Source organism: Varroa destructor, unplaced genomic scaffold, assembly GCF_002443255.2.
Source record: "Varroa destructor unplaced genomic scaffold, Vdes_3.0 BEIS01000003.1, whole genome shotgun sequence".
Lineage (NCBI taxonomy): Eukaryota > Metazoa > Arthropoda > Arachnida > Mesostigmata > Varroidae > Varroa > Varroa destructor.
The window spans coordinates 32,994,576-33,010,052 of NW_019211456.1; the positions used below are offsets into that span (position 1 = coordinate 32,994,576).

General features: G+C 41.0%; 2 protein-coding genes across 17 annotated transcripts in view; both read right to left on the reverse strand.

Annotated features, from left to right (window-relative positions):
- LOC111247409 (metabotropic glutamate receptor 5-like) overlaps positions 1 to 15,477 on the reverse strand; it is a 302,423-nt gene that overhangs the window by 198,868 nt on the left and 88,078 nt on the right. For 12 of the 15 annotated variants that reach the window (XM_086983477.1, XM_086983469.1, XM_086983479.1 and 9 more), the window contains exon 2: positions 14,421 to 14,450. The exons of the other annotated variants lie outside the window; for them this stretch is intronic. The gene's annotated coding sequence lies outside the window, so the exon portion shown is untranslated. The remainder of the gene's footprint in view (positions 1 to 14,420; positions 14,451 to 15,477) is intronic. 15 annotated transcript variants of the gene reach the window in all.
- On the reverse strand, positions 6,487 to 10,083 carry LOC147756844 (uncharacterized). Of its 2 annotated transcripts, none has more exons than XM_086983492.1 (3): positions 9,904 to 10,083; positions 8,912 to 9,031; positions 6,487 to 7,044 (listed from the first exon to the last, which is right to left on the reverse strand). In XM_086983492.1, the coding sequence occupies exons 1-3, from the start codon at positions 9,974 to 9,976 to the stop codon at positions 6,989 to 6,991; spliced, it is 249 nt and encodes an 82-aa protein (XP_086839618.1). In that variant the 5' UTR covers positions 9,977 to 10,083; the 3' UTR covers positions 6,487 to 6,988. The 2 variants fall into 2 exon arrangements, with proteins under 2 accessions (XP_086839618.1, XP_086839617.1); XM_086983491.1 differs by having other exon boundaries at positions 8,912 to 9,095.

A 15,477-nucleotide genomic window follows, 5' to 3' on the forward strand; every position in this document is an offset into this window, starting at 1 on the left:
TGCCTTGCGGCTGCAGCATCTTGGGTGTGCCGGTGCGGGGGTACCGTGCAAATGCTGGACTCGATTATGAAGCTGAATAATGTTAAATGGTTGGAACTCATATAGCAACTTTTCTCGTTCGAGTTTTTGCGCTTTGGTCCAAAGAGATTTCCGTTTGATGTGGAAGCGGCGCCACATATGGAAATACCACCTATTGACCTACCTAATGTTACCACCTAATGACCACGGATGTGACGAGCGGGAAGATGCGAAGTTAATTTCGTACCAAACCACAGTCAATGAAGAATCACCTACAAAATCAAATTGATCGAATATCGAAGACTTAGCCAGGTAGATGAAATGTCCGGATACATCTCATCATCGTGACGGTATCGTTGAATGGTATCACGACGATAAGGCATTGTTCGAGAATTATGAACGTGTTGTCTTTGTCGTAATCAGAAGGATATCTATGTTCGTAGGCCGTACGGGCCGCGGCCTATCTGATGTGTCAGTGTTATTTGCTCTGTAATTGCTGGAACTTCTAACATAAACTTTTCTCGAAGTTCTACTAGGCGAATACTGCCAGCTGAGCGGTAATAAACGCGATTCAACTTCGGGCTTTATAGCCATTAGTAATACAGGAACACAAGTTCAGTTTGTGTATATTTATATTATAAATGTTTAATACGCTTAGGTTTCCTTTCGTGTTTTTTCGGCCACTTCAATTACAAGCCATCACTTTTGACGTACGATATTTGAAGCGAGGTCAAGGTAAAGGTGTGCAACAAGTGTTGTACTGAACGGAGCTGGATTAGCTTTCGAACGATTTTGCCTATTTGAACGGAGCAGCGGCCGCTGTTCTATGAGCAAACGAATTAATGTCATTCTGCGGAAGGGTTTCGAATTGGCTGTCAAGGAAACTGAATTGCCCTTTCTAATTTAAAGTCTATAATATATCCGCACCGTTACGATAAGGCAACGCACGATATGAAGCAGTGTAAGATTTAGCAGAGTCAGTCGCGGTCGCTGGGTTCTAAATTAGCAGTGTTGTAATAGAGTCCCTTTCGCCTTGTGGAGTTTCTTGTATTCGGAAACACTTTTTGTGATCGTTAAAAAAAAACTGCACAAAAAAGGATTGAGCAGTGCGCCCTTTTGATTTACAAGTGAATCATTACAGAACTAGTAGCCATGCTCTACTGTTAAGGAAAACTATGCCAGCTCACCTATACTATCTTATATGTATTTCTATGTACTACTATAGTTTGGAAGCTGTCGTTTGCTTACGTGAATAGAGCTCCTATTTTGTGAAAGAACAATTGTTTCACCGCTCGTCTGCATTTACGCTTTTGTTGGCCATTGTACCGTCAATGATGGTACAACAACAAATTTGCCAGCTGGAGCTGTAAACACTAGATACTTAAAGTGCGCATTATGGCTTTACCTCTCAAAGCTTGGAATAATTAAGTGCAGAACTGCAAAAATTCTCTTCTACCGAAGCAAAATGGAAAATTTAGGCAGCAAACTACCACTTTCCTAATGTTACAAGGTATACGTACGAAACTTAAATACATTAAACATAAAGTCCGATCGAAAATTCGTGTTACCAAAAAAATCTTGGGGGTTCTGGGAAACCTATCAACGAAATGAATCGCAGTTTAAACTTATAAGTGCGCTACGCCCTCGAATGAATAATTACGCCCGATAAATTCGCACTTACTCGGTCTGTACACACTATTCTGTACATAAACTTTTCTCTAAGTATGCTTTTCTCTAAATCATCCAGTCCCATTCTCGCAGCAGTCAATATTAGTACGAAAAATAAGGATACGAAGCCCATAGTGATGGGCATGCACATCAAACGCAACTCGGTAGTAGTACAGCTACTATGGTAAACTATCATCATGGCAACCGTTATTTAGGCAACCATCGTCATGCTGGGTATAGCCAGAACTACAAAAATCGACATTATTTAGGCTATTAGAATTACAATCGGCAAACTTTGTGCCTAGTCTGTGTCTAGATCTATAGGTCTAGCGTATAGGTCTAATGAGCTATGCGAAGCTCTACAGATGTATGGGTATTGCACACCGCGTGCTAACATGTCACTCTTCACGGATTGATCCTGGAGCAACGTACGTAGCCACGTTTATCCAGTACGTCGTTTTCCGACAACCTTCATAATTAATTAAACGGCTTTTAGCAGGTTAGCCATGCTAGTATGGTTTACTGTAGTAACATTTAGGCTTAATAAAACCTTGATGGTTACAAGAAATGGTAGCGGGTAGGCCGTGCCATATCTAATGCATAATAATAACTATGAAATATATATGAAACTAAAAAAGAAATCTGCGAAAATTCTGTACTGCACCTGTGCTTCACTTTAATTTATGACGAGATAAAATTGCATATATTTTGAGCGTCTATAGTTATTTTAAGTCTGTACGCTTTGTCGGTGTAAGAGAACTTGGCATCTGCGAAAAAGGAGGCATTCTTTCGATACTTCGAACGAGCAAGTTACACATTGTCACTACCAAAACCCGAAAGGGAAGTGGGACGACCCGAGAGAGCGACCCAACAAACGGCGATTTTTAATACTCAGAACTTTCAAACATTCGGCATTTATCTGCTCGTCGGATTGAAGTTACAGAGCTGCAATGAATTAAGCCATGGAGCACAAAGTCCAGGACAGTCTCTAAAAATAAAATTGCATTCAAGCTAATAAAAATCGGTGCATACTTTTTTAACGAAGACACGAGCCAAAAGAAATCGAAATAATTTGTATGCTATACGCAGTACTTAACAATAGGCCCTGTTAAACAGGAAACGTAAAGTTAAATTAGCCGATATAAGGTAAGATGGGGAGAAAAAAGGGCCTCAAGATTACTTTTTCTTCGCCTATAATGAACGTCAGCTTGTTGATTTTGGTAGAAAAGGATTCAACAGTATAATACTTAAAAAACTTCTTTTATCAAGTTTCGTAAAGTTAATATTGTCACTTTTGATTACGTTGCAGCCAGAAACTGTAATCGACCGCACCCATGCAGTGAGATGACCGTACGGATACGAATATTCCGAATAGAATTACTAAGCTATTATATGGAACATATCTTGTCGGTCCGTATGCTTTTAGTTGCTCTGATTAAATGTCTATCTATCGACAGTGTTCCTATTCGAACGTCGATAAGATGTCATTTACCGTGACACTGGTAAATAGTGGCGGCACTATATGGCTTGCCCCGTTTTTAATTCTTGAAAGAAAATTCGGATTTGGAATATCCTTATTTGACCACATTTCAAAAACGTGCGGTTATTTGGGCCAGCTAAGTTTTTTTTTTGCTATTTCATGGAATATTTGCCAGGCTATAAATAAGCAAAATAATCACTCGATTTTTTTTTTTTTACTATCGTCTCACTTGTCCCTAAAGTGTAGTTTTTTCAAATAAACTTTACGAGGACCTATACTAGATAAATCACGATTTTCGACCTAGCCTGGCTTGACAGCAACTGCTATCTATGAAGCCTCGTCTCCTTTGGATAGGATCGTTGCCTATTCTCGTAAAGTAAAGTCGAATAGGACTTCTCTTAATCTTCTTGGGCGCTTGACATTGCCACACAAAATCATTGGTCGCCCATGTAACTCTATCTTGTTACTCCGAGTCAAGTGGATTTTTTGGCCTAGTAACAAAGTGAGCGAGCAACATTAATATGTTGCTAAAAAATACTAAAAGATAATATTTTTTTTGGAAATGATTGCATTGTAGTGAGCTCTCTACGGGCCGAAAATAGATAGTGGATTCTTTTTATCGTGGTAACGCCTGTTCTCCACGGCTGTGTTAAATTGACTTTGGCTGCTGAGTTCTCGCAGTTATAACAGTTTAAAGATTACATGGAAGGAAGCTGCGGTTTTTTATTATTTAGTATGGCACTCGTAGGTCTTCTCTCCGTTAGGTGATAACGCTGGCGTACACTCGCTGGGAAACCGGCACACATGGATATTTACAGTATAGAACTCTTGCAAACCCGATCCAATCAGCAGATATTGTTTGTTAAATACTACCCATATGTATATTAGCTTGTTGAAAGATCCGTGGTACCAAATGTAAAGCGTATAGAAGTAATAATGATAACTGAGGGTAGAAATGTTTTGTTGGTGAGTCTGATTAAGCAAAGAACGAATAGCACAACAGAAGAGAAGATAGTAGGCTGATCTCATTCGGCCGCGTAGTTTAAATCTTCTTTAGGTGTTTACCTATTTGTATCATATGAATAGGTCCTCGGCATCACCTCTTCAATATAGCACCAAGGGCTTGCCCCCGTAAAGTATCGCCAGGGTGGGTCTTGGTGAACTGACGTCTCTCCAGTCGACTTATGAAACAGCCGTAACCATAAGCCATAGCAGTTATTTACCAATGCTGAAATTTAAACCAGTGACGACCATGTTGTCGTGCTTTGCACAATGGTTTTTTCAGGCAGGCTCAGCTTGGAGCGGGTCGTACGTACACATCTACACTGTGCCGAAATTCGTCATCACAGATGATATACGGCATATTTTAAAAAATATTATATCAAATAATTTTTCTTTACGTTCCATAACACGTATGACACAATACGTGATGAACGGTTCGTCTGGAACAGCCAGTTCAATGCCATGAGTCATATTCCCATTAAAAATAGGCAGGCCACTTTTTCAGTCCGCTCTGGCAAAAAGCGATTCGAAATTGTATGCATGGAGGACCATTGTAAAAATTCGATCCTTGCAAAAACCGATGGGGTAAACTGTCTTCGCGTTTTGTCTCGCGAACGATTCTCGCTTAAGTCTTTAATGGACCACGGATCTAAAACAGCAAACATGTGGAAAACATGCATAAGCTTTTTGTAAATCTCTCCGGTAGCCTCATTCGATTCTATATACTCGAACTATTAGTATTGTTTGCCGAGCATCGTCGAGGGTGACCCAGAACGTAGTAAAGTTCAACCTCAACGAGGTTGAACTTTACCACGTTCTTACCACGTGCTTAGCACCGCATTTTGCAGCTGACATAAAGCAATTGCCGTGTGCCATATACCACAACTAAAATTCGCATAGGTTACTTTTGCAAGGGGTTTAATCAAACCTGCGCACGGTAGGTACGTATTAACAGAGAAAAACGCTGGCCATTTCAAAAGCTACAGAAGTTGAAGTTTTTTTTTTCAACTTATCCAGATCGTATTGTTTTTCATTATACATATATTAAGGTGTAGTTCGCATGCGACTTATGCCTTAGACAAAACCTATATGCATTCATAGTAAAGCACATGGGTTTTGTAGTCCAAATATTCATCTCAGCCAAAACGCGTAATTATCGCTTAGACAATTGAGCATTATGTCTGAGGTGATGAAATAATTACCTAGATCAATCGTCATTTGGTTGATTGTACAAGTTTGGGCCCGTTGCCTGTCAGATTGTACCTCATCAATAAACAGGCTTAGATATTAGTTAGTTAGGTAAAATATAACACAAGTATAGGTGAACCATAGCAAATAGCTAGATGATTTAATAAAGAGATGGGTTCTTCCAGATGATACTCATTTGACGCATATATGACACACTGATACAATTTTAAGCAAATACCAACTATTTACGAAAAAAAAAAGGACGGAACTACTTGTAAAGAAAGAAAAATTAATGGATACAGTCAGCTGGGTTGTTCCTCCCAGATAATTCGTGCCCAGCGACAATTTAGACAGTTTGACATAAGTCTGATCGGCTATGCTCTATGCGTATTGGACTTAATTCGTTGTCTGTCAACTTTTCGTTCTCTTTCACTTTCGAACTGTCGATGCTATACGAGGGTTGACAACTCCCTGGTGGCTGCTGTTTGCTGGTTCCTAACTCGTGGCAAGCGTAATAGAACGTGCTTCACTGATAGTCGGCGGCAATGGGCTCAAGGGAGTCGCGATGGCGCACTTTGCTACTAGTCGTCGTACAGACCGTTATATAGCTCTGCTACGATGACAGATCCAAGCGCACAACAAGACAACAGGCTGTTCTACAGGGATAGCGGAATATGTCGCAAAAAACGTGTGCTATCTTAGCTCGGATGTTCGGAGCCGCGTCGAAGTCGCTGACGGAGACGACAAGTAGCAGCGTGCATACTAATGAGTGAAGGCCGCAAACCGCTAACGTGCCGTTACGCTTCTCATAACCAGGTATGCATTAGTTGTGAGCGGGTCATTGTCGGTCGGAGTAGACCCTAATGAAAATCGCAGCGTGAATGGCAACTACTAAGGAAGGCTTCGTAGCCTCTTTTAATTCTAGTTGAGATCTCATTGTCATCGTCAATTCTATAGCAGCGTCGTCTACAGTTTTGGGGGTGCATTGTCTGGCGTTAAATTACTCGTACCTATTAATTACAAAAATATACCTAACAGAGACTGTAGTAATTATGATGAGGCCAACCGAACCTAGGAACGGCTGATGTAATCAACCTATCAATCACACTGCCATTGAAAACGACGTCCGGTCAGGTTGGATTATCCTTTATTCTGATGAGATGATGATTTCAAGAGGCATCTATCAGTGAATTCTTCTCTCCTTCAGCTAAAAAAAAACAATAAGGATTTCACCAATTGTAACCTTCCGTAATCAGATGATGACCACCCGAACCCCACTATGGTGTTGAGAGATTTTGTTAATGTGTAAAAATATGGATTGCTTCACTTCTGGTTCACAATATGACTTGCAGAGTGCTGTTAATAAAAGAAGTAAATTACAATTTCGTTCACTTGGTTTAACGCAGGCTAGGGACCTTCTAGACCGCGATAGAAAATTGCACGTAAACCCAACTCATCTTTGACTTTGGCATCTGTGATATCATGTAAAGATTAAGGTAGTCTTTCAATAGAAAGCGTCCAACGGTGATTCGTAGCGAATGATCTTTGTTTGTTGCTTAACGTTGAAGGGCTGCCGAAAGATAGAGTCAGGCATGCAGGCGGCTACAAGAAACACGCTACCCTTGGATATTTTCACATGCCATGACCGACGGATAACGATAGACAGGCCTCGAATGCAACACAGGAAACTGTAAGGACCGCAAAAAACGTAGTCGAATGTCCTTGATCTGTCGCCTTATAGGTTCAAATAGGTGTTGTGGTTTAAAGGAGCAAACTCCATCATAAGTTATATGGGTTATCTCAGATCTTGCAAGTTATAATGACATCTACGAGTGATCGGTGAACTGGTATGAGTACGTGATATTCGCCGCTAACATACGATACAGTACGTAGCAGTGAAACTAATCGATTAGCTGGACTATAATAATCAAAAGGTGTCTTTCGTACACACATTAAACTTTGTACGGAAAATTATTTTTTTCGTTTTTATTTGTATATAGTGTATGATCGTGTCGTTTGTAGCTCGCAGCAGCGGATCGGGCGTATGCTGCGTTATTCTGGTACAAGCCATACGATAATTATGGCAATCATTACGACTGAGCATGTTGCTTTTCATTGGCTTTCCTACGCTTACCCTACGTACGTTGGTAGAACTAAATAAAATAGGACGGAAAATCGTTGTGGAAGTAATTGAATGATTAACTGGTAGCGCCGGTTACTTATTTGAATAAAAAAAATCTACACCATATTATTGTAGGGGTGATCTTAACTAACAAACTGCACCGGCTAGCGCCACAAGCTGTTGGCCTGAAGACAACAACGGGGCCTGTGGTGGCTCTTGAATAAGCTCACCGTATCAGGCAGGCATCGTGTGCAACAAGCCAAATCTCGTTTTGCTTTTCTTATTCCAGTTGTAATCGCCACTAATCGACATGTATTACTGGTCACTAGCTATTATTAAGCTAAATAACTAGCTTAATAATAATAATAATAGGAAACATATGTACCGAGTAAAAAAATCTGTTAGGATCACAATGAATAGGCCGATCGCGATTGTTCAAGTAGCGGCCGTAATCGGAGGAATTTTGAAAACAGCAACCGATTCACTTAAGTGGTACGGAAACTTAACATCGTACCAGGATGGTCACAAAAATCTATCAATAGCCTTTCCTATAATTTGGGCTATAGTTTCGAACCGAAGCGTATAAAACAAAAGAAGTTGCAGCGTCTTATAGATAAATATAGCATAGAAATATATATATAGCAACAGCATAGAACTAACAAGGTGAGTACAGCCTTTTGTGACTACAACACGGTAAAAACACAGGACTCATTGTGGCCTTGAACTCGGTGCGCGATTCGAGGGCACTGTGATTGTTGGGAACGGACCAGAGGTAAAGATGACCAGCTATCGGCTGGATGTGCCGCGAAAGAACTACCTTTACTCGCAAGAACGTGACCAGCGGAGAAAGGAGCTTCACGCCGTCCCACTTCGTATCTTTAGGGTAATATGGCTGTACCGATGGAATACTTTACGTTAAAACTGTTGTTCACGTCTTGTCAAAACAAAAAGAAACGTATTCTGTAGGACTACACTGAGACAGAGCAAAGCCCAGGTCATGGCCGAAATACATCCGACGGCGGAAGTTAAGCGGAGCGCCACGCATGGACAAACGTAAGGTATGCCTAGTCCCCTACAGAACTGCTTCTATAATAACCAAAATAATAATAATGAAAGAAATCATAGTTTATATGTTGAAGCATGTTATCGGGATGGCATGGAGTTCTATTAATTTACCGACCACTCTCTAAGTAGATCAGTGGCAATCCGAAACGAATTAAAAGAGCGGAATTCGGGCTACTAAGTCCTAGTGTAGGGTCAATCAGCTAAGGGCAGCGGATTCACACAGCGTACGGTTGACAGAGCGGACTCTCGTAGCAATCTAGGAAATGAGCTGACATTCTTGATCCCTGAACTCGAAGTGATTACGAAAATCATTAAAATAAACGCAATTAATTGGGAAACTTTATCCTAGATTATTTTGTTTAGGGTACCTTTTTGAATGTTGGCGGGTCCTTTTGAAATTGTAACGAAATTCGAATCGCATGTCAGCAAGAATGACCAATAGTTGTAGTACCGGCTTTGCCCTTCCTTTGCATTTCGGGTATCTGTCCCTGATGGTGGAACGCATGGGAAAAGTAGGATCGTCAATAGCTATATCTGTTAAGCAGGTGAAATCTGGAAATTAACAAATAACTTGACGCTAAGTCTACCAACACTTTTTGTAAATTTGTTTTTAAACTACGCGCTAAAAACGGCCAATTCGACCAGTCTTCTTAGGTTTAGCATTAACGAGGAATATTTCCGTCAGTGTCAGCGGTAATCATATAGTCGCAGATTTCAAAGCTACCCCCCTCGAGGAGTTCTTAACACCAGGCATTCACTCGTAACATTTCTAACTGGCATTTTATTTATTTTTTATTTAACTGATAATATTTGCCATCGTTCTTTGTACATAACTTCGGCACTCTACTGAGTTTCTGTCTCATCTCAACTCTTTAAACTGTGCATCATCACACGGCGATAACCCAACAACCTTTAATAGATTTCAATATCAGTTCTTTGTTTCTATTAAGATCGTCACTTGAGCAAAAAGATAATTATTGAGCGGTATATAGAAGCACACTAGATACGAATTAACAATTTGCTTGCGTGGTCTGTGCCTGTATTAACTAGGTTCATACGTTTAGATGCATCCTTCTAATGGCACTGGTAACGGTCTCTGATTGGGTCACATTTCTGTCTGTTTGGGTCACGTAACCATCATTTTTCCAATACGGGCAATATCTTTTTTGTCGTCGCTAATGCGCACGTGCGTTCTAGACAGGCAGGGCATACATTCAAACCCTCGCCATGGTTTAGCGTTGTGTTATTATACTCTCCAAAAACACCCGGGTCTATCGAGTTGGTGGTGACAATGAATATCTGAGTCAACGAGATTTTATCTCAGTGGTTATCGAATTGTCAATATTTAATAAATACTTACACCAGAATATCATCTTCCAAGGGTCATAGGTGTCACTAGATACTTCAATAACGGCTAGTAGAGCGCTAGACATTTTTACGACTTGAAAACGATAGCTCGCAAATATTCTACATATGCATTATTTAGAAATTGTTGACAAATGGGAGAAAAAAAAGTTGAATTAGCTCTATTGAGCCTACACGACCGTTCGTCATTAGAGCATCATAAGTCGCTGTGCGGAAGATTAGCTTAAAGAAAAAAGCTTGTTAAGTCGCTCTATACCACACAAATGAGAGATCATTACGACTAATGTTTAACATGTTAGTATTTTGTCTCGTGGTAAAAGGCAACCCGCCGTCGGCGGATAACAACACGTACAGCAGCGGCAAGCGACGAGGATGCTTTCGGACCATGTCAGTTTCGAGTGGGTGGGTGGGTGGGTGGGTGGGTGGGTGACTGACGGAATTGTACGTACGCCGTCATAATGTTTCGCAAAGTCAAATACTTGCGTGCTGTCCCGTTGCGTTTTATCCAGCGAGGTGAAACAATCAAAATTCAAAAGAACTGTTACCTCTGGAAAAAAATTTGTCAAGTGATTCTTTATGGGTTCACCATTGGTCCGAGTAAACACTTTTGCCAATAACGGTACAACAATGTTCACGTCTGAGATGTACAAATCTGTAGGATATCCTTTTGAAGACTTCCAAATTATGAGAAAATTGTTTCTACGATCTTGACATAAACTAGTTTGGCAAGCAAACATTTGCCTGAAATAATAATAATAATACACAATAATGTTTGTGCTTGCCACAATATGGCGAAGATCGAGAAAGCAAGCCGTGGTATGGGGTACGAAACTGTTGCATAGTCGTGTGTGTCTGGTTGCTGCGGAACAGGCGCCAGCTCGATTGATTCATCTCAATGTGTTGCTGTTGCGTCCCATATGAAGAAAATAGAAAAATGGTCAGAAAGACCAGTAGCGCTGGACAAAATTTAGCTTTGTAAGCGACTAAATGAGATTAGATCCAGGCCTTGCCATTGAACCTAAGTTGGTCAAACTGGCAAGATATAGACTGATAGACATACGTATATTGAACGAACAAAGTTGAACCCGCTGTGATTCTCTAAAAATGTATTGTGTTTATTTTCTGACGCTACGGCAAGTGATTTTGACTTTCGTCAATCATGACCTTACATCCGCTGTCTTTTTCGGTCGAGTTGTCAAACCGATGTCGTTTGGCTGTCGCATACTCCACGTCTTTGTCGGCTAACCTAACTAGGATCAAATAGACTTGCTCAATATCACCTTAAATAGTGTATAGGGGAACTGGTTGGCCGGTCTCTTCTATATCCTCATTGTAAACATGATGCAGACTTAGCCAAATGTTCAACATACCCTTACAGTACAGGGCGCCTTAATGGCAGCCTATTTTGTACGAATCGAGGGTCCTAGCTCGAACGAGACTAATGTCAAATTAAAATTAACTCATGCCACTCGACCAAATAGTATTGGCTGTCCGGGTAAGACCAAGCCGTACGTTCTGTGTTGTTTGGTATGTAGATTAGAGAAGACGCGAGTCGGATGCTCGTACCGTGTCAGCTAGGGCCTATTGTTGGCAAGTTCTGGAGATATGTATTCTCATTGCAACCTATTAATTGCATCGGCCAGTATCTCGTCTATATTTGAATCAACTGTTTTTTCTGATTTTCAGTTATGTAGTTTGTATCCATAGTTTAATAAAAAGCACCAAATAGTACAATGTTCGACAATAAATATGGATTAGATTGTGTCGTCTAAATAGGGTTAGAGAACTGAACGGAAGTCTACGCTCGTACACGAACATGTGCCAGTTAAAGCGAGATTGAACAAACGGTTATAAATATCTATCATGCTCAACATGTCTTAACTTATGACGTTGGGCTACAGAAACAGTAACTTGTCGTCGTCTCCTGTACTAGAATATATCAGCGATAATCGAATTGCAAAATTAAGCAATAAATTTTCCTGCTTAAAGAGTGAGTTACATAGCCAAAACTTTCGGCACAAATTTCGGCAGATATTCTCCGCTTAATACTGTTTGTAGAACAAAGTCTACCTATATCTATTATGTGTCTTCCCCTATGTCTATAGGTACCTTTCTAGGTACCTGCATACAGATGGCATCTCATCTCCGTTTCTTTCTAGAAGACATCGCGTCCGCCCTGCCTAGCTTACCTAGGATAAACCAAGACCTTTTTTTTAACAACCTTTTTTGACTAACTAATTCAGTCCCAATTTTTTTCATTTAACGGCCACTGCAGTCACTTCGCGGGAGCCCTAGCCAGATCCGTAATTAACGCGACGCGACTATAGCGACGAGCATCTTAAATACGTGCTAAATAGGCTAGCCAATTTATTGTGGCTATGTCGACAGAAAAGGAATTTTGCAGATGGATGAACTCTCGCATTTGCAGTGACACGTTTGTTTTGCCAAGTGTCTTTCATAGGCCTTTGCCCGTACTAGAGCCCCCTCGTGCCGTTTGTCCAACCTCCGCTCATAGAACTTACGCGGCCTCTAGCGACGTCGTGTACCTAACGGAAATACGCAAAGGGATACCCGTGCAGCAACTCGACACGACTTTAACTAGGCCACTCATTTTATTCTAAGGGTCTGTTAGGTAGCAGGTTAGATTGCAGAGGCCGACGAGTGGTATGCCATGGCTGAGCCAGCGGCTTACATAGAACAATCTGCTGAGCCAACTCAGCAGGTTCCTTATACTAGCGCGCCAAATAAACGAGCTTCGCAGCAAGGTCTTTGCCGATCCGAATATACACCTTGCTCCATAACCGTCCCTTGCCTCTGCCATAGGACGAACTACTTTGAAACATAAACTTCTGCCACTATCGGGTTGCCATTACAGCGCAAATTGAGCCGCAAGCTTAAGAGTTAAGGCTGGAACGTCAAGCATTTAGTTCAAATGGAGTTCCTCTGACAATGAGCTTCGTTGAGTCAGGATTCAACCTGTGTTTTATAGCCCGTTTTATGGATCGTTTGGCGGAGACCAATATAAATGCTACGGATGTTTATTGAGGACATTCACTCACGCTGTCTAGCTCGAGAATGACTATAGGATAAAGGCCGCTCATAGAAACCTAGGCCATTTATTAAACGATGGACTATTTATGAAACCCATGCTTGTGTTGCAATAGCTACTTGCCAAACTTTTTCTGCTGTTCTCTAAATCTTTTTAATGTCACCTTATGGGTATGCATATATGTATTAAATTTAGATCCTTCAATGTTTTTGGTCAGATTTCTTTGCAGCTTCCGGGTTCTCTTCAAGCAAACTACTCCTAGCAGTTAATTAGTGATAGAAGAACTAAGGACAAAAGTATCAAAGTCATTTTTTATTGAGCGATTCAAGTTTCTTCTTCTTTTTCTTCTTCTTCTTCTTCTTCTATGAAACACTTGTGGTTCTACTGCAGTGCCGACCGATTGTCGATCATCAGTGTTTCGTCACGTTATAGACAAAGGTGAAATATGCTAGTAAAATGGTTTCTAAATATGGATAAGCATTACCGTGAGTTCATCTCCATAGCCGTATTACTGAACAGCTCTGATTTTGAACGTTTAATGACACGCACAGAAACGGCCAAGTGTAGACACTGTACAACGTACTTCACGGCGTTAACGATGAATCAGTTGTTAATAATCTACTACTGCGTATTGAGCAAATATCAAAATATATGAATAAGTTAGGTCTCTTTTTCGTGACAATTCTATTGGACTCCGTCATTGTCTGGGCTTACACTTGTTGCACCGCAGTCGTCACTGTCAGCAATATCCAGCACATGTTACATAAACATTTTCCGTGCTGCTTCATGACGCCGATGGCGACAGTAATAATCTGCCGTTGCCACATCAGTCGCAGTAGTGTCCTTGGCTGGATGCAGCGCATCCGGCCGACAGACGTTGACGGCAGTAACACGCAGCGCAATGGTTGTTCCAGTTGTGTTGAGGCCTCTATAAGAGTCGGAAAACTTGACGTTACTTGGACCTGTAGCCTAGCCGTGGACCTCTGTATGTTATTAGGGTCCTTCATTCGGGTTGTCAACATCAAAGGATTTAAACTTGCAACTGCTGAAAGTGGCATCGCTGGAGTTCTCGATCAGCGTTCTCTATTCGTAAGGGCAGATTTGTGCAAATACTAGCAGATGAGTAACGTTCGAAAGCCATGGAACACGTGTGAGCAGATGGCTAAGATGTTTGTACATAGATCCATAATAAAATCCTCTTCATTCATTTAAGTAGAGATTTGCTTGTGTACATAAGGACTTTCACGCCAGAGGTGTATGCAAATTAGTCGCAATACTTTTGCCTATCAACAAAACGCCCTAAGGCTGCTACAGTTATACATCACACCGATTAAATATGCGGTGCGTATTTTTTCCATATTACTATGCCTTTAAATTGTGCATTAAGAAACCAGTAAGGAAAGATTTTCTACCGCCTTGAAGCAATACAGATTTGGCAGCTTGTCATTTCGGAGACTACGTACCGTGTTGTCGATCCATTGAAGTGTCGCAATCTGTAAAAAAAAACGAAGAGTCACTTGTTACCACTCCATTCAGGTCATGCGGCAGCGCGTATGAGGATATACCTTGAGGTCTGGCGCATAGTGTGAATGTCTTTAATAATATTAGCACAAGTTGTTTTCGAAATCGAGGCAACAAAGGCACGCGGTGCCGCGCAAGCGTGCCAAGCCATGCACGCGCTCACGAAGTTCGCCCGTTCTACCCTTGGTTACATTTAGGCATTACGGCAGAATGTACAGTAAGGCAAGAGAGCAACCTTGTCCACGATTTGCCATTCGTTCATCATACAACAAACAATATTTTATGAAACAGGCTAAAGGAACAAGCTCCTTGTCCGGTGTCGATTGATACGTCATCAATATCAGCAGGTATGAGGTAATTAGTATCGTACTTGGGCGCCAATTGGTAACCTAGCAACAAGTTGCATTGCAGACCTCACTCATCACGCGAGCTGATACGGACTCAGCAGCATAAAGAAACTGAATTGTCAACCGGGACATTTGTCGTAGAAAAACCATTTGCAAAAAATCGTAACTGCGTCAGCCCCTCTTCTACAGACCGGGAAACATTTTCAACGACGAATATATATAATTCATATAATGGGCAGGACATTCATGGCATCGTATGGCCTGCTACAGGCACACGGATTCTAAGGCAATAGTCAAACTGAATTTTGATGACGATTATTTTACATTGTGATAACGATCTTACCGGTCATCGAATAGATAATGTTCTTCAATGTGTGAAACAATGATCTGTAACCAATTTTTCAGCAATTCTGCCGGCTTAGAACGTCCAGCTAGACGTTCTATGTCTGTATGAGCAGTCCACGTTATTCAACATATTCATTAATATTTCTGATGAATACTTTGCCTTGAATTTTAGTTGTTTACATTTGAAAATAATCTGTTCTTGCCCGTTATCAAATAGTTGCTATAAGAACAAGTTAGCGAGTTCCGGTAATAACACCTACTGGCCCTTGTAGCCTCATCAGGCATCTAGAACAATTCCACTCGAGGC